General features: G+C 43.0%; 1 protein-coding gene across 1 annotated transcript in view; it reads left to right on the forward strand.

Moving 5' to 3' along the window:
• COL26A1 (collagen type XXVI alpha 1 chain) overlaps positions 1-26,616 on the forward strand; it is a 280,252-nt gene that overhangs the window by 249,935 nt on the left and 3,701 nt on the right. The window contains exons 5-13 of the mRNA XM_069944702.1: positions 14,722-14,872; positions 15,889-15,927; positions 16,032-16,139; positions 16,437-16,580; positions 16,691-16,783; positions 17,407-17,450; positions 24,635-24,697; positions 24,989-25,033; positions 25,122-25,166. Coding sequence (XP_069800803.1) covers positions 14,722-14,872; positions 15,889-15,927; positions 16,032-16,139; positions 16,437-16,580; positions 16,691-16,783; positions 17,407-17,450; positions 24,635-24,697; positions 24,989-25,033; positions 25,122-25,166 — 732 coding nt within the window. The remainder of the gene's footprint in view (positions 1-14,721; positions 14,873-15,888; positions 15,928-16,031; positions 16,140-16,436; positions 16,581-16,690; positions 16,784-17,406; positions 17,451-24,634; positions 24,698-24,988; positions 25,034-25,121; positions 25,167-26,616) is intronic.

Below are 26,616 nucleotides of genomic sequence, written 5' to 3' on the forward strand. Positions count from 1 at the left end.
TCGGGGGGGTTAGAGAGTTTCCATAATTTTTACTACTACTACAAATGTTAAGCTAACTGGCTAACTATACTTTCTTCACTGCAAGTGAGGACGATATACAGGGAATAGTCAGAAAAATATACAGTATACATTCTAGCAAACCCAACCCCATTGCAAATCAGATTGCAAAAACAAAGCTAGATAATAAGCCAAACTAAAACATCCCTAAATGTGTTCAAGGCTATGTGTCCCTAGAAAAAAATAAATAAAAAAAAGACAGACATGCATCCCTAGATGTGTACACCAGATGTATGTATACTGTAGGTATAGGCTGAACCAAAGGGGCATCTTAAGAAGTGCATTGTCAATAACAGCTTTTTATACTGTATATGTGTTAGACTTTTGTAGGTGGTATGCACATTCAAAAACACCAAGATGGAACATAGCAGGCAATTTACACTTTCCATCTTTTTCTGTTTTGTATAGGGGGGGAAAAAACACTTTATCATGACTCTGTATGACGCTGAATACAATACAGGGCTTATGCACCTCTATGAAAGCCCTATTATGGTTCTATACAAAATAAAGCCATAATACAACCATGTGTATCAAACCAAAATCTGATAATTCTGCATTAAAGATAATTAGATTTTAATTGTGGCATCAGTTCTTTATCCTCCCCTCCAAATGGCTAATGTTTTTGGCTATCTTTATAACATAGAGCCATCCAAGTAGCATTTGCATGACTCTAGGGAATGAGACCATCTAACTCATTCCCAATGCAGCAGAGAGCTGAACAAAGATTTCCACTGGGAAATCACAAGTGATTTCAGGATTAGATTAAAAACACAGATTTAGTTCCAAAACTGCTCAACATCTATCTCCTTTTGTCCAAATACATTTATTCACTTAAAAATTCATAAGAACAGCTAAACAGACCCAGGAGCACATTTTGGACAAAAATCAGAAATCGATAAATTGATTGTCCAAAAACTAAGCATTTAAATAAACATGTACCCAAGGCAGATTATGTCACTTTTTATGATGCTGTCTGGCTTTATACTTATTGTTGGGCAGTGAAACTCTGCTTCAGTCATCCCAAAAATGTCTTATGATAAAGCTAAATCAGGACCGATTATAGTTTTTAATGTCATTTTAAGGCTATGTTCCCACAGAGTATTTTTGCTCAGTATTTTGGTCATTATTTTGCAACCAAAACCAGGAGTGGATTGAAAGCACAGAAAGGCTATGTTCACACACTGTTGATATTTAGTGTATTTAAAAAAAAACTGAGCAAAAATACTGGTGGAAACATAACCTAAAGCTACATTTCTCATTCGAAAATGGAGGGTGACACAAAAATAAGAATATGTAAATCACCTCTAAGGCTCCTCCTCTTAGCTGTAGCAGTACATAAAATATATTAATACTTTCCTTTAGTTCCTGTGTGTAGCAGGTGTTACTAGTATGTTACACCCCTCGTAAAAGCCTGTACTTCAAGTAACTGTGGTAATGAAGTTGTACCTTAGTTTTGCCACATGATGTTGCTATTCAATGTAACTGCACTTGTGTTTTGCACAGCTGCAGGTAACTAAAGGGTTATTGTTTGTTGTAATCTTTACACCAATGAGGACCTTCTCTTCTTCTCTTCATCTCTAAGCTCTTTTCTTTCTATGCTTTCTTCCCCACCACTCTCAGGGGATATTACACCTCCTGTAGGAAGATGTCACATGGGGAGAGGAAGTATACACCCACTCTTAGTTAGTCTTAGTCTGGTTGTTGAGCAGAGAAGACGCAAAACAAGTTGGTCCCTGCTGTGGTCCAGCTGGGCCCTGGCTTTGCCAGGTCCCCACTCCAGAACTAGTCCGCAGTCTTAGTCAGGTTCCTGTGCAGAGCAGATGCACATGGGAGACGCAGACACCAGTTTCTTGAAATCAGCACTTCCACACACTATGCAGTGTTAGGCTGGGTTCACACTACGTATATTTCAGTCAGTATTGTGGTCCTCATATTGCAACCAAAACCAGGAGTGGATTAAAAACACAGAAATGCTCTGTTCACACAATGTTGAAATTGAGTGGATGGCCGCCATTTAATGGCAAATATTTGATGTTATTTTAAAACAACGGCTGTTATATTGAAATAATGGCCGTTATTTACTGTTATATGGCGGCCATCCACTCAATTACAACATTGTGTGAACAGATCCTTTCTGTGTTTTTAATCCACTCCTGGTTTTGGTTGCAATATGAGGACCACAATACTGACTGAAATATACGTAGTGTGAACCCAGCTTTAAGCTACTTCAAGGAGATAACAAGTCAAAGATCACCCCAACCCACACAAGTTTTAAAGTGCAGGGCAGTATCCTAATAACAAGAGGAACTGATCTGAATAGAGTAAAGTTGCTAGAAGCCTTAGTACTCTATCTCGCAGCGCGGGTGTAACCAGGACATCTTGGCCATTCTGCCCAACCCAGGTAACGAGGTCTGGGGCTTGTGTCACCGCCATAGGATGGGTCACCCGACACTGGTGGACAAAAGGTGATATAGCGACAAAGGTCGAAACACGGGCACAGATAAACTATTTTCAAGTCTTCAGTATTCTATTACTACTTCTTCTTCTTCTAAAGTTCCAGCAGAGCACATTACTACTTGGGTTGGGACTCTCACAACCTACTCCTCTCTACCACTCTGAACCTGCAGTACAAACTTCTCTTTACAGCTCGAGACTCTCAGCACTCTCAGTAAAAACTCTCAGCTCTACTACTCTAAAGGTCCTCAGTACAGCTTCTGTCTTGTCAAGTCTACAGTCTGCTATCAGTTATTGTACAAAGTATTCTCTCAGTAAAGAAGATCTATTTATGCTAACTAGACTCAGTGATTATTACTCAGGCACCTACACAGTAGATACCACATCTTTGGGTCATCTCTTCTTTCTGTGGGTGGCAGTACCAATAATCCGGGTGGGTCACAACTCCACTCCGGACCACCATGATAAGTACCCAAGGGACCCCCTCACAGCCTGGCAGGTCACTGACCACAGGGGAAAGGGTATAGCTCGCCACTCTAAAATAAAAGCAGGTGTGCCTCCATACCTGTGTGCCCATCTGGCACTGGCGTCACAACAGTATACCATCTGGCTGAGCTGTATCTCTACCAACCATGACTGAATGACTGTTAGATAAAGTAACAGGGGAAAGGGGAGACATGTACACAAAATAACAGGGGTCAGATACAGCTACAGGTGACGGTCAGGCAGGAAGGGATTTTGCTGTTCTCTCCCGGCTCTAGACTCCTCCCACACACAGAGGGAAGATTGGGGCAGGGAGAACTGTCAGATGCCGGACCCTCCTTTCATCCTCGCTGCGATTGGTCCATCTGTACATATGGACTAATTGCAGTGATTGATATGCGGGCCAAGTAATGAGGGGTCCCTGGATGCCGGAATATGTCGTAACTCGATTACATCGCTCAGCATTAAATTGTCATTGCTTGATTTTGCGGAGCAACAGTTTAACTCCTTCATGTGCATATACATGAGGTTGTGCTCAAAAGCAGCAAGCCTTGACTTACACAAATGTGATTTTTTTTTTTACTGAATCGTGCTCCATGGCATTACTTCAATTCCAGTCCTTATGGCCCACCAACAAGTCATGTTTTTAGGATATCCCATACAAACAACACCTTTAATAATACCTGATATACTGAGTATAATTATATCACCTGTGAAATACTATGCAAAATCCTCAAAACATGACCTTGGTGGGTCTTGAGTATTAAAATTGAGAAGCACTGCTATATAGAATAGCACAGAGGACTGGACTATTCCATTTAGTTAATAAACTTGAACCCTGATGTTTCCAAGCAGATGACAAAATTACACTGATCAGGGGTCTGTGACTAGTGGTGCGTTTACACAGAGAGATCTATTTGACAGGAAGCCAGGAACAGACTATAAATAAAGGACATATCATAAAGGAAAGACTGAGATTTCTCTTTTCCAATCCATTTCTGGCTTTGGCTTAAAAAATCTGTAAAATAAATCTTTCTGTGTAAATGCACCAAAGGTTTTCTATATGTGCAGGGAGATTTCTGATGGCTGGAAGGAGCCTGATGTAAACAGACACCCTAGCAGGTGTCTAGAACTGTTTGAAATCTGGAAGCTAGTAGTCTTTAAGAAATACTCACTATTTAAGGCCTATTTGAAGCCTATTCCTAGAGTTAGTTGTGTGCACTGACTGTTGGACACATATCAATTACTTGGTAGAAGCAGTGACTTCTTTAGTATACATAGAGTATGTAGTGTAATCTACCTGAAGCAGTGCCAAATCCAGGGAGAACTTTGCCTTTTAAATTACTGGGCCTAGCTTGGGCCTAAAGCCTGCTTGTTGAGTGAGTACTTATCCACGGAGGAGGGCAATGCCAGAGGTGATCTGATGCAAAAATTACAGCCTCCCCCCCTGATCAGGAGAAGCTATAGGGAAAGATTCTCAATGTTAAGACCATTAAAAAACATTACATTTGTTGTTTGTGCATGATAGTCCATGACATTTATCTGAGGAGGAAGAATGCCCTAGTCCTGCTTTCACTGTGGCTTGGAATCAGGTACTGTATCAATACTGAACCCTTATGTCCCTCATATTTTCAGCCTCAGGTGTACTTTTTTGTAGGAATAGAAAAATGAATACATTGTATGGGGAAGGTTTGGGGCTGGGTTCACCAGTTCATGCAAAAACATACTAACTTTTCAGACTGATTGCACCTAAAAACCATGTGATTACTCAGTAAGGCTGGGTTCACATTTGTTTAATGTATCTATTTTTAATAATTACTTTTAACGAACACCAAAACTTCAACAAGTCAACACAGTTTTTGTGTACACTGAAAAAAGGAAAAAACATCAGTTTTGACCCTTTTTTTTTTTATAGTGAAAGGATATAAAAGAGATTGCACACAATTGCATCCATTTGTGCATCCTTCCCCCCTCCCCATAAAATGTGTTTGTTAAACTGACCCCAAAAAGCAGTGTGAACCCAGCCTAAACCTATTGTTCACTGCAAACAATTAAAAAAGCTTGCTTATATGGTTTGCATGGTTTTAGCCTAATAACTGCTATAGTAGTTGTTTTTACTCAATAGGTAATAAGACATATTCTCTGCACAATATGAGAAATATTTGAAAATAACATATTTGGATGGGTGCACATTCACCCTCCCAGTCAATGAACGATTACACATGTACATCAATATGGTTTCTAATTTTGTACATCTGGGCATTTTTATTACATCACACTTTCATAAAGTGGAAATCACACACCCTGTCAATTGCCAGATAACAGCCAAACTTTGTTGAATGAGATGTTGAAGTGGAAAACCTTACATCCTTCAGAATTTACACAGGAACACATCGGAGCATGTTAATCTATGGGTGGGTGAGTTCTTTACTTAAAAGCATAAGATTGCTTTTTTATACTTTTTTCAAGCAGCATGGGAAAAAAATGCAAATGATCACACATGCCAGTTAAATGAGGGGGTTGAATGATTTGCATGAACCAAAAAAAAAAAATATAAAAAAAAAAAAATATATATATATATATATATATATATAATATATAATTTTATAGTATTGACAAACAGTAAATAGATAATGCATATGAATGGTTGTCTAGTTATTTGTTTTATTTTGTTTTTTTCATAAACAATTTAAGAGTTGTGACTTTAGTGATTTAGTGTTATTGAACCTTTGAGAGTCCCTTCCATGGTGCACTTTCTTGTTCTTTCCATCCCAGGTAGTAGGTCCACAGTTGAACTGTTTGCCACATGGCTTTGAGTTTATTGCTCAGGGTGGCAGATTTGTAGAGTTTTTTAGGGGCGGTATGTTTCATAGAGTGGCCACAAATTATACTATCTGCTACAGACAACTGACTTAATTGACCCCATGACCTGCAGATGATAGCTGGACACAGACATAGAATGCGAGGAAGTCAGGACTGCAAACACTTTGCAGGTATTGTTATATGCTTCAGGCATCACTTCACTACAAGTTACAGTACTCCTTTATATGGAGCAGAAAGTGTAATTGTAGCATGACCATGAATAAGATCCCAATGGCTGCAGGAGTCCTGATCACTTGTACTGACAGGTGGGGGTAAGCCACTTACTTCTGTCCTGTCAGACTCTATGCACAAATCACTGATAATACTGGTCAATGCTATGCTATGGCATAACATTCGTCAGTATAAGGGACTTATATTTACAATATAAAATGTGTTAAAAAAAAGTTTTTAAAACATTTAATAGAAAAACCCTAATAAAAATGCCCTAATAAACATTTATATAACCCCCTATCCCATTATACAAATAAAAATATAAAAAATAAACATATTATATCACAGCATCCGTAATTGTCAGATGTATTAAAATATAAAAATATTGTTCCCGCACGATGAACAGCATAAATGGAAAGCGGAAAAAACACACCAGGATTGCTGATTTTTTTAAATGACATATTAGAAAAAAATAATAGGAAGCAATCAAAATGTTTCTCTTACACCAATATGATACCAACAAAAACTAAAGATCATGGTGCAACTAATGACACCCCAACCAGCCCTGTAGGTGGAAAAATAAAAGCGTTATGGCTCTTAGAAGACGAGGAAGAACATTGCTTCAATAAACTCGGTCATGAAGGGGTTAAAGTACCTCAAAAAGAATGAGCCATATAACCATAAAGTGGCGACACACATTGGGTCTGGTCAAAGATCTTCACACAATCATTGTCCAAGGGTGATAATTATTTTTGTCCTATTTTTTTTTGCCTTTGATTCCCCTTTTATGGTCTGTTGTATTCTTAGGATGTGTTCACACATAGCATAATCGCAGCAGATTTCTTGCTTTGTCTTTGCAGCAAAATCTGCTGCGATTCCCTTCCTGTCACTTTCAATAGGATTACATACTAATTGTCATGCTGCTACACATATGTAAAAGTCAGCCCCCACAAATGACAAGTCAGTTAAGTGTGAACCCACTCTTAATTTGGTATTGGTTGTTACACATGTACTGTATAGCTTATTCTTTTTAAGGTACTTCAATAGTGTACTGGTTGTTCTTTGCACAGCAGCATTTTAATCACAATATTTATTATAGTGCTTGAAAAAGCATTATATTGTATTGTGTTTTCTTTATTTGTCTTCTTTCAGTTTCCTTTCCGCCACCAATGCAGCCTCAACTTCTTTGCAGATGATAAATGGTGCGCTATCAATATTGAATATAAATGTATGAGTGTTTCCAAGCAACATCCTAAAGTGCAACAACACAATGTAACGTGCACTGCCTACAATACAATATACCAAGGTTAATATAGGAAATATACCGAATTACAGAAACAAAAAGAAGAAAAGTTTTTTTTTTGTTTTTTTTTTAACTTTTAAATGTTTTGTCATTTTTTTGGAAGTGCTTAATAAAATTTGGATACATTTTTTGGTATATATTATCTTGAGGTGCAGCCTACTATCTGTAAGCTCTCCTTTGGCCTGTATACGTAGCTGATATTTCTGGCCTTAGCCTAATCAAGGCTGAATCCAGACTAAAAGTTCTATTAATACATTTCTTATATGAAAACTGGTGTCTGAAGATCTCATTTATAACTGTAAATAGAACAACAAATAAATGGTGAGAACAGATTCAGAATCAAATGCTCAATAGTCCAACTTGATTAAACTTATGTCCTAAAGTGTGATCTTAGACAAAAAAACTCACGTAGATGGCTATATTATGTCTCCAGTCCATATACAGCAGTAATGGGATTAAGGCGCATGGGGGTCTTACTGTGTTCCTGTGTTTCTGAATGCCTGAGACATATGGAGGTATCTTCAAGGTGGATCCCACAAGAATCCATCAAGAAAATCAAATGATGGCATGTTCCATACAATGTTGAATTGTACAGCCACAGAGCTCCCTCCCCTTCCCCTCCATAATTAGCAAATATAACAGTATGTTATAAGTATATGGACTGAATGGAAAATTCTAACAAAACAGACATTGTTCTTTAACCTGAATAGATGATAGATGATAAGCGGCTATGGATTTGGAAACCAGTTACACTAGTTTTATTGACTGGTATTTAATAACTCCTAAATTCTTATTTTGGAAAGCCAATGACAAATTATTGAAGACCTTACATTGTGAAACATGCATATCAGAATACCATACACTATAAATAAAGTTTATTTTGGAAGTGGCTGGATAAGAAACTGTTCCAAATGTGTCCATAAGTATGATTAATTGTCCTGAGTAGACATAGTAAATGGATTCTAAATTTCTAAGTGTCTAAACATGCAATGAAAGTTTCTAAGTGCTATGGTCACATATCAAAATGTGGATTCTGTAAGACTGCAATTTGTCTGACATTCACTAGACTAAGATTTGGAGTCTAAGGAATACTTTAGTTTTAGCCCCTAACCTTTGCAATGAGGTGTGGACTGTGCTGCAGGAGGTTTTCCTGGTCTTAATCCTTAGTATAGTCATGGATATGCAGTTATAAAACAGACTGATTAGTGTTATCGTCAGGGAACAGAAGAGGGGATTGTTAAAGGGGAACTTCAGATAAGGAAAACTTGTTTTCTATTAAAAGTACATTAAAAGTTATATAGCTGTGTCTATATAATGTATTATCATATCTGTGCGGTTCTGCCACACTGGTAGCTGATCCAGGAAGTGAAGAAAACTGGCCTCTGTTCCAATTCACTTTGAATCCTGCTACCTCTGCTCTATCCCCTTAGGAGACAAATATTCCATGGCTGTGTCTCACATTGTGTGTGTTTGCTGAGCACAGGCGGATGATGCAGACAGGGGTCAGGGCGTGAGGTCACAGGAGGCTTGGCTGGATCCCCCAATCCCCTGAGTGATTCACCATCTCTAACCAGCCTCTTTAGCCTCCAGTCTACATCTGAGCAGGCAAGGAGTTACAGAAGCAGCTGCTGCAACTTCACTGATGCAAAAGTTCAAAAGTCTGCTGTGAAATTCGGGCTATGTTCACATGTGGGAGTTTTGTTGCAGTACTGCAGCGCCTTCACCAAAATGATGCAGTAACACAATTAAATGATGCTAAACAGAACAGAGGATAAGAGCCGACACTGCCACTCCCACCTGGCCACAAAACAAGGCATACACAGTATATTCCATGTAAGATAATATCAGATAAAGTCCTTATTGTGGGTCTCAACTTCAAAGATAAAAGATGCTTGATCATAATATGTGCGTGGAGATGAAAAGAAAGAATAATTTAAATTAAATTCAAAAAGTTCTTTAGTTTATTAGGGCCAGTTCACACTGAGTAAACACGGCGTAATTCTGTGGCGGAGCTTTCCGCCACAGAATCCCGCTGCGCTCAGTGTGCTGCTTTAAGCGAATGGGAGAGTGCACGCTCGTCTGCTTCCTCTCCTCTCCGCTCAAAGAACTAACATGTTAGTTCCTTGAGCGGAAAGCGGCGGCAGCGGACAAGCGCACACCCTCTCACTCACTCAAAGCAGCACTGCTCAAAGAGTTCTGCTGCGGAATTACGCCATGTTTACTCGTGAACTGGCCGTGTTTACTCAGTAAACTGGCCCTTACAATCTCGGTATTACAAGTGGAGAATACAGGTGGAGGCGGCCAGGGCACCATTTATTCTCCCCTGTTTCGCCCAAAGATGCGCTAGGTCTTATTTTCAGCTGATCTCTTATTTTTCCATGAAGAAGAATTGAGCATGGGGTATGGCGGCTTCCGGCTACCAGGGGAGCACACCACAGCACACTGTGTACAGCTGGACATCTGGCAGTAGGGGACAGCAGGGATGGTGGCAGGCGATAGGCCTCTTGATGCCTTGCCCTGGAGCAATGATTTCCTATGGCCATCAGACTCATTTCTGCTCATTTGCATATTGAGCGTGCAGATGAGCCGACGGCCAGATCTCTGCGGTGGAACCAGCATCTAGAGCAGGACATGCAGGAGCGTGTATGTATGCGTAAGTATGTATGCGGGGCCATGTCCAGGGGTGGGGTGGGTTCGGGGGGCTGCCCGGGGTGACAGGTTCCTTTTAAATAAGCTGCCAGGCCTAGCGTCTGGAGATGGCAACTAAACACGAGTGTTGTGATCAGAAGTGCTGTGGCATGACAAGTAATACTAAGCATGAACAAGGGTGGACAACCCTCAATTTGCAAACAAGCTTGTGTCCAGCTTAGAGAGAAGGTTTCACAGTTGTAAGCAGCAGCAGTGGCTATATTGTGTTATCTTCAACAAGCATAGTCAATGAGATAAAGCTCACAGGTTGACTAAATCATTTCAATACTAACACAGAAACCCCAGCAGGTAGTGCACAGCTGCCGCTCATGTTTTAGTTTATGATAAGCCCTGAAATTTAGATTGACTATTTTGGCATGCACACTGTGGATGTAAGTAATTTAATATTCTTTGAAGTATTTTTTTGTATTTGTAAAAAGGAATAACTGGACACGTTGGCACTATCCAAAACACGTGCTAAGGGATTTTCAGCTTTGAAAAATTTATTTGAAATTTGGTATTAGAAACAAATAGTTAACAAAAAAATTAATTAGAAACAATTAATTATGATTTAACAATTAATTATTACAATTAATAATAACCATAATGTCCCATTGACTTAAAAGGAGTGCAGTATTTTATTGAAAATATGGCCGTATTTTTACCTCACAATTACGGCACTATTTTTCCTTCATTTTGTCCCACAACAACCAATTACGCCTCAGCTTTCATTTTATCAGAGTTGAAAGCTAAGCTGTGATAGGTTGCAATGGGTAGTTTACACCAATTTCCATTTCACACAGTTTAATAAATCTGGACCAATATACCGAAACCAATAACTAGAGATAAGAAAAACTATAGTAAGTTCAGGTTTCCGAACCTAGGGCTGCATCTATCATCTCTGGTTGCAGAGAGTCAAATATTGAGCAATTGGTTGTTGTTTTTTTCGCGAAATCCAGACTTACTGCAATTTTGCCTATCATACTAATAACACACAAACACGGTACCACTTCATTCTATTAAAGCTGGACTGCAATGGTTAATTTGACTGCAGGCGCACAAAAATGTGCCTGCAATCCAAATAGAATAAAATGATGTCAAACAGGGACATGTCAAACAGTGGCCGTTGTTTATACATTGTGTGCACCTAGCCTAATGAGGGAAATACAGGGTACTAAGTGTAAGCATTCTTTTCATTTCCCTAATGCTCTTAGGGTGTAAGCAACTCACCTGCCGTGGATCCAGCGGCGTCCTCCTCGGCCTCAGCCCCGTCTGACGGCACTAGGACTCCGGAGCCGCGTGACGTCACGGAGACCCGACGGCGTCCCTGACAACCTGGGACGCCGCGGCTCCGTGTCACGGCCGGCCTCCGCCCAGCTCTCACAGCTGAGTGCGGTCACACTCAGGCTGAGGGGCAGATCGCTCTGCCATTCAGCCTGCAGTGTCTCAGCTGCACAGACTTTGGATTCAGGAGGCCGGACCAATGAGAGGCTGGTCTGGACTCCTGATCCAGTATAAAGTATAGCCAGTATCAGACTCATGTGCCGGCCATTAGATTGTTCTAGTCCCAGCTCCCCTGATCCTGGTTCTGCCTTCCCTGCCCTATCCTTCGTCTGTTGTTGCTGCGTTTTCTGACCTTCTGCTTGTTACTGACTTCCCGCTTGTCTTTCGATTTTGTACCTCGCTGCCCGTGTGTTACTGACTTGGCTTGTTGACTTCGCTCTATTGTGTTCGTTTGTCTGTCTTTGTTTCATGTTTACACTTATATCAGTATAGGGACCGGCACCGTGGTTGTCCGCGACCGTTTAGGGTCGTTGCGGCAAGCAGGTAGGGTCAGAAGGTGGGTTTAGCTTCAGGGCTCACTGTCTCGTACTATTTCTGCCTACCGAGTCTGACATAGGGTGTTTAGTCAGTGTGCCTAAAATGACTCTGTACCCCCCCCCCCCCAAAACCACTTGTACCTTCGGATAGCTGCTTTTAATCCAAGACCTGTCCTGGGGACCATTCGGCAGGTGATACAGTTATTGTCCTAAAAAAATTACTTTTAAACTTGCAGCCCTGTGTCAAATTGGCGTGGCCTACACTTGTGCCAAATATAAGGCATGAATAAGTCAACACTTTGTCTGTTATAAGATTACTTTGTTCTTGTCCATAGTAGTCTATGGGTCCTCCAGGGCGGGCACCCCATTCTAAGAAGTGGCATTTACGTTTAGTGCGAGAAGTGCACAGCTGGTTTTTGTGGGAGTAGGTCCTAAGCCTGACCTCAGCAGGCATGGCTGCCAAGTGCATTGTCAGGTAAATTGCACTGAGTAAGAACAGAGATGTGTTAGTTGCTGCCATCCATGAATCATTAGTTGGCTTACATTATTCTAGTTACATTAATATTTGATTGGTTGATAAAATCCCAACCCAGCATTGTTATATTTGCCATGTCTCTAAAATAGCCCCCATGTGCTTTTCATGATGAGTTTAACAAGCAGATGGCCATACAGTGGGAGGCATTTGTGAAAGTGAAATAATATAAATAGAATTTATGTTAGAATTACATAACTGTGACTCATAAGGGATTGTTTATTGTCTACGGTTATCATTCTTCAGAGCTCCTCTCGCTTAAACGTTTATTATTGATGCATACCGGGTGGAACAGACACATATTGTTCTTATAACTTAAGCGTACTAACAAAGCCTGATCTTGCCTTGATCTTAGAACAGAGTGATAGGATCATCATTCAGCTTAGACATATGCATACATGTCCAAGCAAAATGGATTCCAGGTGATCCTAAAGCACCCAGATCACTTTTATTAGTCATTGTGAAATATTAAGGCATCCATGAGAAAATTAGAAATTAATAGGTGGTTGTACCATGAATTACTAACAATAACCTTGCCTAACCTCATTACATTAACCACCTTCGCGCCTATATACATCTTAGCATACACTGTATGGTAAACTTCAGTTCTCCTAGACTGAAAAGGTTACTCACATATCCCCCACCACTGCTGTTCTGGGGCTCATCGCCTACTTTCTGGTGCATTTTTGACACAAGGAAATCCCTGTTCTGCCAATCACTAGGTGAGGTGGGTCAATGCTGCGACCAGCAAATGGCCAGGTGGGCATTTACTGTGTGTCAGGATGGAAACCAGCAGGTAGAGATCAGTGGAAACTGGAAAATGTTGAAGTTACAGTTGTGGAGGATGCTCATAGAAAACCCATTGGAGTTCTGTTGCTGTGAGACTGCACTTCTTTGCGTTGCCTCCTGTTTGCCACCTACCTGAGCCTTCTCCTTGAGTCCTCCTCCTCTACTGTATTGTCTGTATTAGGCAGCTCCTCCTGATGACACTGGCATGCACTTTATGCATATATAGAGTACTGTACTAATTACATTGTACATTTGTATTTGAAACTTACAGGTACAGTAGTATTGGTGGATGTTTTGGTTATGTGGAAAAAAATATATAAATGGAAAATAAATATAAATATGGAATTTAAGCATTGTCTGTATTTTGCATCTTGTTCAAAAAACTGAGTTTAAAAAAATAATATAGAAATATGAAATTGGATTTCAGAGCTTGTTTATGGGAACTGCATTGCTACGTTTTGAATTTCATTATAGCGACTCTGTACCCACAATCTCCCCCCCCCCCCCAAAAACCACTTGTACCTTCGGATAGCTGCTTTTAATCCAAGATCTGTCCTGGGGTTCGTTCAGCAGGGGATGCAGTTATTGTCCTAAAAAACAACTTTTAAACTTGCAGCCCTGTGTCAAACGGCCGTGGCCTAGAGCATCCATGCCCTAACCGTGCACCACCCCTTGGTCCCTCCTCCCCACCCTCTTCATCATTAGGAATGCCACTGGCAGGATCTTTCCCATTCCTCTACATTAAAAACTGCATAGGTGCCTTAATAATCCAGCCCATGTGCCGTGTTCACACAGCTGATGAATAGGAGAATACCTGCCTGGGGCATTACTAATGAAGAAGAGGGTGGGGAGGAGGGACAGAGAGGCTGTGCCAGCCTAATGCACACACTCTAGGCCACGGCTGCTTTGCACAGCTGCCGAACGGACCCCAGGACAGATCTTGGATTAAAAGCAGCTATCTGAAGGTACAAGCGGTTTGGGAGGGGGACCGATTGTGGGTACAGAGTCGCTTTAACCTAGCACATCTTATTTGTTGCAGTCATCTGCATAAAACGGTAAAAAAAAAATGTAAGAAGCGTGAGCATCCTATGAAGCTTTTCTGTTTATAATGAGTCCTGTGTGTCCAAAGTTTATGTTAGATTGCTCATTGTTGTTTTTATTATGCAACTATCTCAATAAAAAATGATTGGAAAAAAAAAAACTTCATTGATCATTTTTAGACATAAGCGAACCGACCGAGGTTCGGGTTCGTATGAACCTGAACTCTTGGCTTCTAATTCCCGCTGTCTGCCCGCTCCGTGGAGAAGGTGGATACAGCCTGAGGACCGCCTGGAAAACTGGGATACAGCCTATGGCTATGGCTGTATCCCAGTTTAGCAGGGGGTCCTCAAGGTTGTATCCACCCGCTGCACGGAGCGGGCAGACAGCGGGAATCAGAAGCCGAGAGTTCAGGTTCATACGAACCCGAACCTCAGCTGGTTCACTCATCTCTAATCATTTTACAATGTTTGATAACATTTTATAAAATAGAACCAAACTTTTGTTTTCATTTTTTCCCCAAGATTACTACACTGCAAGCAGCAGAGAAATCATCAGAAAATGACCTGCCTATCACAAGGAGCACAGCGGTGTGGAACGAGGACTACTTGCCAGATGCAATTCCTCTGCTCAGCCCGGGAAGCATATTCCGGAAGCCAGTTAAATCTACACTAGGTGGGAACAAGGATAATAACAGAGAACAGACAGAACTGTTTGTGTTGTTAACTCCAAGCACCTCTTGTTATCATACTGTATACTGCTTTATATGGGACAGAAATAGAACGACTTGTATCCAATCAGTGCCTCACAATGCTTTCAGAGGTTTTCTGCCTAAATTAAACATGGTTAGCAAAGGAGCTACTATAACAAAACAACTAACAAGAAAACAGGATTATTGCACTCATAGGGCCACTAGTATTCCAACCAAGAGAAACTAGAAAAACTAGCATTTTCTCAAAACTACTAGTTTCTATTGGTTTGCATGAAGTATAGTGGCATACTAGTGGTTCTAGGAGTGCGGTGATCCTTTTGTTTTTAAAGTCTCTTATAATAATCACTAAAAATCCCCTGCAGGTCCTACTGCACCTTCTGTTCTTCTGCCTCTGGTCCCCTGCCACTAGTCTGTTGAACCTGCTCAGAGTAGGAGGTGCCAGCTCAGCCAATCAATGGTCACAGAGTAGCCCTGTTTTGGCCAGTGGTTGGCCGAGCAGGCAGATCCTGCTGTGAGCACCTTTCTTGAAAGAAAGCTGAAAAGATGAGCGATGAGGATCAGAAGCAGAAAAATTAAAGCTGCAGTGGGACCAGCGGGGGAAGGAGAGCAGGTAAGTATAGGTTTAGTTGTCGATTTTTCTATAATATCCCTTTAAGTTTTATATGTTGCTCTTAATAAAGGATTGCTTGTTGCTCTTATTGGCAAATAGTAAAAATTGTTGAAACATATAAAAATGAAGCATATGCATGATAAATTGATTTGTGGCTTTTGTTCCTTTATATAAATGATTTGTACCAACAAAATGTACACTTAAAGGAAGCTTGTCCGGGAGAGAGCAGAGAACAGCGCTGGCACTAAAAGTACTTTATACTAAATGCGTTACTGTTTGTCCTCACAAACTAGTACATATATTTAAATGCTACATACTGTATATCATTATATTTGTAAAAAGCTAATGCTGCACTTATCAATTGTGCAGGTTCCAAAGGAGATAGTAATGAAGAAAAAAAGACACGAGGTAATATAATGGTTACTGACTTTTTACTACTAGAAAGTAGTTGATTTTATTATAAATCTATTTTTTTATGTTGGCAACGTATTTCCTCTCCTGGTTTCTTACAGGATTGCCTGGAATGCCTGGACCGCCTGGATCAATTGGACCCGTAGGCTTACCTGGATCAAAAGGGGACCGTGGCGAAATAGGTCAAGTTGGACCTGCTGGCCCACCAGGTAACCAGTATTCTCCTTACAAAATATATATATATATATATATATATATATAATATATATATATATCCACCCAAAGACATTTCTAGTTTGGTTAGTCTAGATACTTCTGCAGGTGCTAATAAACCTGGAAAAGAGGGACATATATGTATGTATTTTGAAAATTTTTCTTTAAAATTTAATATAATAATCCAATAAATATTCTACCCAGATGTACACTGTACAAAGATCCTTAATACTATACACATAACATGAAAGAAGCCATAGTAATATATTTTATATTGTTGTATTTTATGGTAGGGCCTATGGGACCTCAAGGGCCAAAAGGACAGACCGGAATTCCTGGACCACCAGGTCCTCCAGGGCCACCTGGACCACCAGGTGCTGCTATCTCCTTAACAGAGGGTGTTTTGTACTCTTTACAGCCAAACTCAGAGAAGGAAAGTGAGTATTAGTTCTCTTACTATGAAGCACTGTATGTTTTATGTGCCACCCATACTTAAAGTATTCATTTCTGACTTGCGTGCTTCAATGTGATCATATTTTCTCTGTAGATGGAGAACCACATTTGGTATCCACTATAACAGATACTATAATGTCTGGACTTCCAGGACCCCGTGGCCCACCAGGGCCTATTGGCCCCCCAGGTAAATAAATATGAATAGTCCTTATTAGTCCTTTATATTACTGGTTAGAGATGAGCGCAATTCAGGTATGCTCGAGTTTGATTGTTGGGCATTTGAATACTAGTGGCTTAAGAAGTTGGATGCAATCCTAAGGAGTCCTAGAAAGCCTAAAACTCCCAAAAGCCATGTAACACACTTTTAGTGTTTTATATGATTTGCAAATCTTTTTAGGCAAAATTTTACATGGTATTAAAAAATGATGTAGGGCATAAGAGAAATATACATGTTAGTTTTGGACAGAACGTGGCATCCAGATGGCATCATCAGAGGAGCCTAGCAGTGGTACTGGACTGGTTGAAGAGCAATAAAAGGGCCGCTTCTCTCTATGAAGCCAGCTTAGCTCCTGAGCTGGCTTCATAGAGCTCCTGAACATTATGACATACAGGTACGTCATGATGTGGGAAGCCACTGACTTCCATGATGTACTGTACTAATAAGTCATATGTCGGAAATGGGTTAAGGAGTTAAGAAATTAAAACAAACTCATATATGCAAGCTAACAAGTCAATGTCATATAATTCAATGTATTTTATATATACCTTAGATATAAAACATGTGTAATTGGTCTTATTGGGGACTTTCAGGGCCAAGAGGACATGCTGGACCAATGGGGGTTCCAGGACAACAGGTGAGGGTACAAAAATAAAAACTTGCGCTGGTATGTTGTAGTGATTTTTTACATAAGTGGGACAATAAAAGATTGATGGAGCATTTTAGGGTTTAGTAGGTGATGGACACACCTGTTTTAACAAGAAACTGAACACAAGACCAAGGAGACACAATTTGTGGTTAGTTGGAGGAAAGATCAAGAGCAACATGTGAAAATATTAGTTTACTGAAAGGGTATTAGATGCTTGGAACAAACTTCCAGCAGATGTGGTAGGTAAATCCCACTAAATAAATTTAAACATGCCTTGGATAAGCATATGTTTATCCTAATGTAAAAAAGAAGGAAAGAGTATAAGAACAAAATAGTTGGGACCAGGTAGTCTCCGTCTGCCAACAATCTCCTATGTTTCTGTTTAAGAGAATAAAGGAAACCATAAAACTCTAGTAGTAATGCACTATGGGTGAAAGTTTTTTGTTTTTTGTTTTTTTTTAAATGTGCTTTATTCCTAATTCCAACCAGTAAATAGAGACAATAATAGTCTGGGGCTTGGTTTTGGTCCTCTAGGACCTTTCTCAAGCCAAAGTCTCTGTCACTAGAGTCAGGATAGTCCGGATCTGCTGGAGTGGCACACTGACAGATACTTTGGCTTGATACTCTTATTGTCTCTATTTAGTGGTTACATTTAACCCCTTGCCGCAAAATGACGTTTGGGAAACGTCATGTAAAGCAGGTTGTTCCCGCAACATGACGTTTCCCAAACGTCATGGCTTCCCTGCCTCCCCACGCTGTCCCTAACGGTGATCCGGCAGCGGGAGGAGGCTATGTCACACAGCATCCTCCCGCTGCCTCTGCCCGGAGGGGAGCCGCGCTCCCCCCGGGCAGTTAACCCCATAAACGCAGCGGTCAATGCGACCGCAGCGTCTATGGGGAGATTCATGGCCTCCCGCCGATCGGGCGGCGGGGGGAGGCTGCAGAACGTTGCCTCCCCCCACCGCCACTACCAATATGTCCCCCAGCCCCCCTCCCCGCATCCCCCGATATCGGCAGATCGCCACTATTACCGTTATAGCGGCGATCGGTCGGTACCGGGCATTATGGCGCCGCCGACAGCTTTCATCTCCCCCACCATGAATCCACGTTGGGGGGGTGATGAAAATGTATCCCCTAGACCCCAGATCAGTCCCCCTAGTGGGCGATCACTAACCCGCTCCCCTCCCCGGGCGGCCATCACATACAAGATGGCCGCCCCCATCCCTGGCTGCCACCGGAGGTAGCGGAGAGCATGGGGCAGTGATCGGGGACCCCCCCATGTGGTCCCGGAGCAGGCGATCGGCGGTATATACTAAATACTTTCCTCTAATACCTGTGGGGTCAAACCGCTTACTGCACCCCAAGATGAGTTCTTTGAGGGGTGTACTTTCCTAAATGGGGTGACTTTTGGGGGGGTTCTATTCTGCTGACACTACAGGGGCGCTGCAAACGCACCTGGCGCTCAGAATCTTCTTCGGAAAAATTTGCACTGAAAATGCTAATTGGCGCTCCTTCCCTTCTGAGCCCGGCTGGGTGCCCATACAGTGGTTAATGCCCACATATGGGGTACCGTTCTACTCAGGAGAACCTGCGTTACAGATTTTGGAATGCAGCTTCTCCCCTGTTCCTATTGAAATTTGAGAAATTTCAAACTAAACAAACATATTATTGGAAAAATTCGAGTTTTTCAACTTTACTGTCTTATTTTGAATACTTTTCTCTAATACCTGTGGGGTCAAAATGGTCACCACACTCCAAGATGTATTCTTTGAGGGGTGTACTTTCCAAAATGGGGTGACTTTTGGGGGGGTTCTCTTCTGCGGACACTACAGGGGCACTACAAACGCACCTGGTGCTTAGAAACTACTGCAGCAAAATCTGAACTGAAAATGCTAATTGGCGCTCCCTTCCTTCTGAGCCCTCCTGTGTGCCCATACAGTGGTTTATGCCCACATATGGGGTACCATTGTACTCAGGAGAACCTGCGTTACAAATTTTGGGGTGCGGATTCTCTCATGTTCCTTGTGAAATTGAGAAATTTCAAACTAAACGAACATATTATTGGAAAAATTCAAGTTTTTCATTTTTACTTTCTAATTTTAAATACTTTCCTCTAATACCTGTGGGGTCAAAATGGTCACCACACCCCAAGATGAATTCTTTGAGGGGTGTACTTTCCAAAAAGGGGTGACTTTTGGGGGGTTTCTCTTCTGCGGACACTATAGGGGCGCTGCAAACGCACCCGATGCTCGGAAACTTCTTTAGCAAAATCTGCATTAAAAAAGCTAATTGGCACTCCTTTCCTTCTGAGCCCGGCTGTGTGCCCAAACAATGGTTTATGCCCACATATGGGGTACCGTTGTATTCAGGAGAACCTGCATTACAAATTTTGGGGTACTTTTTTTCTCTTGTTCCTCGTGAAATTGAGAAATTTCAAACTAAACAAACATATTATTGGAAAAATTCAAGTTTTTCATTTTTACTGTCTAATTTTAAATACTTTCCTCTAATACCTGTGGGCTCAAAATGGTCACCATACCCCAAGATGATTTCTTTGAGGGGTGTACTTTCCAAAATGGGGTGACTTTTGGAGGGATTCTATTCTGCGGACACTACAGGGGCACTGCAAACGCACCTGGCGCTCAGAAACTTCTTCAGCAAAATCTGCATTAAAAAAGCTAATTGGCGCTCCTTCCCTTCTGAGCCCGGCTATGTGCCCATACAGTGGTTTACACCCACATATGGGGTACCGTTGTATTCAAGAGAACCTGCGTTACAAATTTTGGCATGCTTTTTTTCTCATGTTCCTTTTGAAAATGAGAAACTTTAATCTAAACCAATATATTATTTGAAAATTTTAATTTTTTATTTTTTTACGGCCTAATTGTGAATACTTTCCTCCAGCCCCTGTAGGGTTAAAATGCTCATTATACCCCTAGATCAATTCTTTAAGGTGTCTAGTTTCCAAAATGGGGTCACTTATAGGGATTTCCAGTATGCAAGCCTTCTAAATCCATTTAAAAAAAGAACTGCTCCCTAAAAAAAAATCAGTTTTGGAAACTTTCACAAAATGTGATAATTTGCTAATAAATTTCTAAGCCCCATAACACCCTAAAAAAGTAAAAAAAAAATTCAGAAGTTCATAAAATGCAAAATTTTCTAATTTTTCATATTTTGATGTTTTTCACAAAAAACACACTAAGTAGTGACCAAATTTTGCCACTAATATAAAGTGTCATATGTGACGAAAAAACAATCTCAAAATCGCTAGCATACGTTAAAGCATCACTGAGCTATAAGCGCATAAAGTGAGACAGGTCAGATTTTGAAAAATGAGCCTGGTCATTAAGGCCAAAACAGGCTTTAGAGGCAAAGGGTTAATGAACAAAGTACATTTTCTTTGTAAATAAACTTTCACCCATAGTGCATTACTCCCAGAGTGTGTTACGGCCGCGGCGGCGCCCCGCGTTCCGGGCCGCCGCCGCGACCGCTACCTGCCCTATGCAGCAGCCGGTGTCCATAGTCGGGGACCCGGCGCTGCTGTCACCTCGGCCCCGGGGGGCGCCTCACCTCTCCCCGCTCCTGTCTCCCGCTGTGCCGGCCGGCGCGCGCGTCCCCGCCTCCTAGGGCGCGCGCGCGCCGGCTGTCTCAGATTTAAAGGGGCAGTGCGCTCCTAATTGGTAGTTGCACCCAATCACTCCCCTATAAATCCCAGCAGGCCCTGTCCTTAGTGTTGGAGCCTCTACATGCTTCCCATAGCGTTTGGCCCAGCCCCCTGTTGTTCCTGAGTCCTATCTGTTACCTGGTCCCAGTCCCTGTTCCTGAGTCCTATCCGTTACCCGGTCCCTAGTCCCTGTTCCTGGTTCCTGTTTCCCTGTCACTCCATCTGTTCCTGCGTTCAGCCTGTCACGTGCGCTCTCACCTGCAGACCTTTGCCAGTGCCATCTCCTGCCTACTGCTCCTGCCACGCCTCGCCTGCCGTCACCAGCAACCAAGCCAGGGGTAGCGACCTGGGGGTCGCCTGCCGCAGCAAGTCCATCCCGCCTTGCGGCGGGCTCTGGTGAAAACCAGCGGCCCCTTAGACTCCGCTCCCTGGTGAGGTTTGTGCCATCGCTGGTGCCGGTCCAGTGGATCCACTACTCCAGGCGTTACAGTAGGCTCCAACCATGGATCCCGGCGAGGTGCCAGATCTCCGTGACGTCGCCAGAGTGGTCGCGCAACAGGCTCAACAAATCCAGAAACAGTCACAGCAGATCCAACAACTCACTGCCGCCTTACAGCAGCAGACTACTGCCCAGCGCACACCATCTCCTGACGCTGCTTCTTCACTCCGACTGGCTCTCCCAAGCAAGTACTCTGGGGACTCTAAGTTGTGCAGAGGATTCCTGACTCAGTGCACCATGCACATTGAACTTTTGAGTAGTCAGTTTTCCACCGAGCGCTCTAAAGTGGCTTTCATCATCAGCCTATTAGAGGGTAGAGCCCTGGCCTGGGCCACGCCACTGTGGGACCGTGATGATCCTGTTGCTGCCAATCTCCGGGCCTTCCTATTCGAGTTTCGCTCCGTCTTTGAGGAACCTGCCCGTGCTTCTTCGGCCGAGACTGCTCTCCTCAACCTCTCTCAAGGCAGCTCCTCTGTCGGTGACTACGCCATCCAGTTCCGCACCCTGGCAGCTGAATTGGACTGGAACGAGGCCGCCCTGTTGGCCACCTTCAAGAAGGGCCTGTCTAGTCGAGTGAGAGACGTGCTCGCTGCCCGAGACCTGCCTACCTCCCTGAACGAACTCATTCTACTGGCCACCCGAGTTGATACTCGTTTTTTCGGAGAGGGAGGAGGAGGTTCGGCATGAACATTTACTAACCCATTCCCGTCGCCACCCCCAGCTGGCGCCGGTTTTCCAGAATCCTGACCTTTCGATGTCCCAGCCCTCTCCTGAGATTCCTATGCAGGTGGAACGGGCTCACCTGACGCCTGATGAAAGAATCCGGCGCCTGGAGCAGAATCTCTGTCTCTATTGCGGTGGTTCCGATCACTTCCGGCTGGGATGTTCCCTACGTCCCCAAACATCCGGAGGACGCTCGCACCTAGGTCCGGTGGGACAGGTGTCCCTAGGTGCGAATGCCACCATTCCAAGTCTGTCTATGCCTGTTTCCATCCGGACTCCCTCAGGACAAAATCATCAGACTACTGCCTTCCTCGATTCTGGCTCAGCAGGCAGTTTTATTGCGGCAACATTGGTCCAAAGATGGCGGCTACCCGTGACCCGACTAGCCAGGCCCCTGACTATCTCCTCGGTCACGGGCGAAATTCTTACCGACCGTGTGTCCTACCAGACCGCATCTTTAGTCCTCCAGGTGGGTCCTTCACATCAAGAAGAGATATCCTTCTACGTCCTGCCCCATTCTTCCCCCGCGGTCCTCCTGGGACTCCCGTGGCTACAAGAACATGCCCCTCAGCTGGACTGGAGAACCGGGGAGATTCTCAGTTGGGGTCAGGACTGTTCCCACCAGTGTCTCAAGTCACCTCAGACCAAGTGTATTATGTCATTTCCTGTCCCGGCCAAGCCTCTATCCGGTCTACCGGCAGAAGACCAAGACTCGGCGGATGCCTTCTCTGCCGAGGTGTACCTTCTCCCCGTACCCAAGACTAAGGTCGTGTCCTCTCACCACCGGAAGAACTTACAGAAGGTCCCTTGCCACGTTATACCGCCTGATCGCCTAGTACCAGTCGTCACCTCCACTCTTCAGAGAGTACCCCCCGGAAAGACTCATGTTCACCCTGCGCTTCGAAGAGGTATTTTGAACTGGGGACATTCCTCGTTGGAGGCCGGGCACCCGGGAGTCCGTAAGACCGGCCAACGGATCTCTCGCCACTACTGGTGGCCCAGCCTATCCCAAGATGTCAAAGACTTTGTGGCTTCCTGTGCCATTTGCAGGCAAGAAAGAGGGGGAGGCCAAAGGGGGGGGGTACTGTTACGGCCGCGGCGGCGTCCCGCGTTCCGGGCCGCCGCCGCGACCGCTACCTGCCCTATGCAGCAGCCGGTGTCCATAGTCGGGGACCCGGCGCTGCTGTCACCTCGGCCCCGGGGGGCGCCTCACCTCTCCACGCTCCTGTCTCCCGCTGTGCCGGCCGGCGCGCGCGTCCCCGCCTCCTCGGGCGCGCGCGCGCCGGCTGTCTCAGATTTAAAGGGGCAGTGCGCTCCTAATTGGTAGTTGCACCCAATCACTCCCCTATAAATCCCAGCAGGCCCTGTCCTTAGTGTTGGAGCCTCTACATGCTTCCCATAGCGTTTGGCCCAGCCCCCTGTTGTTCCTGAGTCCTATCTGTTACCTGGTCCCAGTCCCTGTTCCTGAGTCCTATCCGTTACCCGGTCCCTAGTCCCTGTTCCTGGTTCCTGTTTCCCTGTCACTCCATCTGTTCCTGCGTTCAGCCTGTCACGTGCGCTCTCACCTGCAGACCTTTGCCAGTGCCATCTCCTGCCTACTGCTCCTGCCACGCCTCGCCTGCCGTCACCAGCAACCAAGCCAGGGGTAGCGACCTGGGGGTCGCCTGCCGCAGCAAGTCCATCCCGCCTTGCGGCGGGCTCTGGTGAAAACCAGCGGCCCCTTAGACTCCGCTCCCTGGTGAGGTTTGTGCCATCGCTGGTGCCGGTCCAGTGGATCCACTACTCCAGGCGTTACAGAGTGCCGTGGTTTTTCCATTTTTCTGATGTAGGGTTAAAGAACTCTTTTCGACAAAGCACCTACCGTGTACAAAGAGTGCAGTTTTAAATCTTCTTTACTATCCGTTGAAGAGAAATCCTAGGTGGGAATCCAACAATATAAGTAAGAATGTAGATAATAATAGTTTTGTATTGTACTAATAAGCCACATATTGGTTCCTCAGTGTCTACAGGCTACATTGTAAAACTTTGTGATTTGGGCTATTATTTGGGTTGGAATCACTCTCTAAAATACACTTGTAAATACATCCACAGGAGAAGTTTTGTTGTTAGGAACCATTTTTATGTTACTGTTGTAATAACAGTTTTTTTTATAGCTGATATGTGACACCTAACTTGACTCTTGGATTATGGAGGTTCTTAGTTATGGCTCAGGAGTGTTGGTGGGAGGTTCCTTTATTGGTTAGAGTTGTTCTTGAATCATAATTTTTTTTCTTATGTATTTTCCAGGGTAGACCAGGACATCCTGGTCAGCCAGGAGTTAAAGGTCAAAAAGGTGACAAAGGAGACAAAGTAGGTGCATTGCTTTGGTGGCCAGTTTCACTTCTGCTTAGGATTGATAGATATATAGCTAATATATAATTTGCTGATATAACTGACTGTAATTATGCCAAATGAATAATAATCTATAAGTATACTTTGCTTTCTTTTATTCTGTCCTTTATATTCAATTATAATTCACTGTTTCCTAAACCATTACAGCCAAAAACATGTTATGGTATGCCTGAAAGATAGAACATTCTAACAAATCATTATGTGCTTCTTGTTTTCTTTATCTATATTGATCAATATGACACATTTTAGGGAGAAACAGGTCTGCCTGGAGAGCATGGACTTAGGGGGCCTCCTGTAAGTATGAAATGCTCTGCAATCTATATTTTATTGCATATTTTATTGGTCAAAAACATTTGTGACAATTTAATATTTCTATTTTTAGGGAGAACCTGGAGCTAAAGGAGAAGATGGACATAAAGGAGAAGATGTAAGATAGATTTACGTGTCATTTTATAAATGAAATTTGTTGATGTAAAATATTAAGAGTTTGACAGTTTGTAAAATGCACACATATGATACACATAGTGGGGGGAATACATAAAAATTACATGCCCTATTGACCTGCTGCTGCTCCTGCCAGAGGTAATCGGGAAGCAGAAAACAGTCCTCAAGACCCACCAACAGGTCATGTTTTGAGGATTTCACAGGTGATATAATTATACTTGCCAGAATCCTACTCCACACTGATGAGGGGCAAATACCCCGAAACAGCTGTCTGTGGATGTATACCTTGCTTGGGTGGTTTCCTTGATTGGAGACATTCCTTAGCTTGGTTGTTCCTTTCCAGAGGAAGGTCTGGCTAGCTCACTACGTTGAGACTCTGATGGTGTCTCTGGAGTGTTCTTTTGCATATTTGATTTCCCAGGGGGCAGTGTCCTAGAATACACTAATGTCGAGACACGTGATGGTGTCTCTGTTGTGTTTTCGGTTGATTTCCTTGACGTCAACTAGCGTCCCTGTGATATAATTATGGTTAGTGCACCAGTAACTGCCACAGCTGTTTGTTGTATGGGATATCCGCAAAATATGACCTGTTGGTGGGTCTTGAGGACTGGAGTTGAGAAACACTGGTGTAAAACCTTTGGCTCAGCTGTTTTCTGCTGATCACCTCAGGTTGCCGATAACAGGCCAATAGGGCAAGGAATACCTCTCAATGAGATGGGATTACACCTTAAAATGCCACATAATGCCTATTGGGTCACAGAGTGCACACTTATTACAGATGACTGCCTTGTGTTTGTCTTACAATATCCTTAATATACTTGTAGTGGAGAGAGGACTCTAGCATTGTTCAGTTAGCTTAGATTCAGGACCATTCACTCTGGTATTATACAAAAGCATTAGGTATGCATGAGTCTGCGATACACCTCTATATGTGCTAAATATACTATATATGTCTCAGATATTACACAGATGAATATAAGGGAGAATATCCTGATACATTTGACACCTGACAAAACATCTTTACCAGCACACAGGTTGTTTGGCCTTGTAGTAGAAAGCCATATAACCTCCATACACTGCCCTAGTAGATCCATCATGTACACAGTTCTGCCATGAGCACTTAATTTTTATTTTAGAGGAGTTTACCGGGACTTATTTTCTTCTTATTTCGGGGGGTGATCCTCATATAGATTATCAATAACAAAGAGCGGTCTCAGTTTCAGCCCTCTGGCAACTAGCTGATCAGCAGGGTGCGGACTACTGATCTGATTTTGTTGTCCTATCCTGTGAATACGTCACCAATAAAAATAGTCCTGGAAAACTGCTTTATATTCTTGTTTTTTGCCTTTAAAAGACCCAATAAAAAATGCTGGGGAAAAAACGAACTAGTAAAACACCATATACCAAATGTTATCACTCCCTGAATACACTTT

This window comes from Dendropsophus ebraccatus, chromosome 11 (genome assembly GCF_027789765.1).
Source record: "Dendropsophus ebraccatus isolate aDenEbr1 chromosome 11, aDenEbr1.pat, whole genome shotgun sequence".
NCBI classification, from domain to species: domain Eukaryota; kingdom Metazoa; phylum Chordata; class Amphibia; order Anura; family Hylidae; genus Dendropsophus; species Dendropsophus ebraccatus.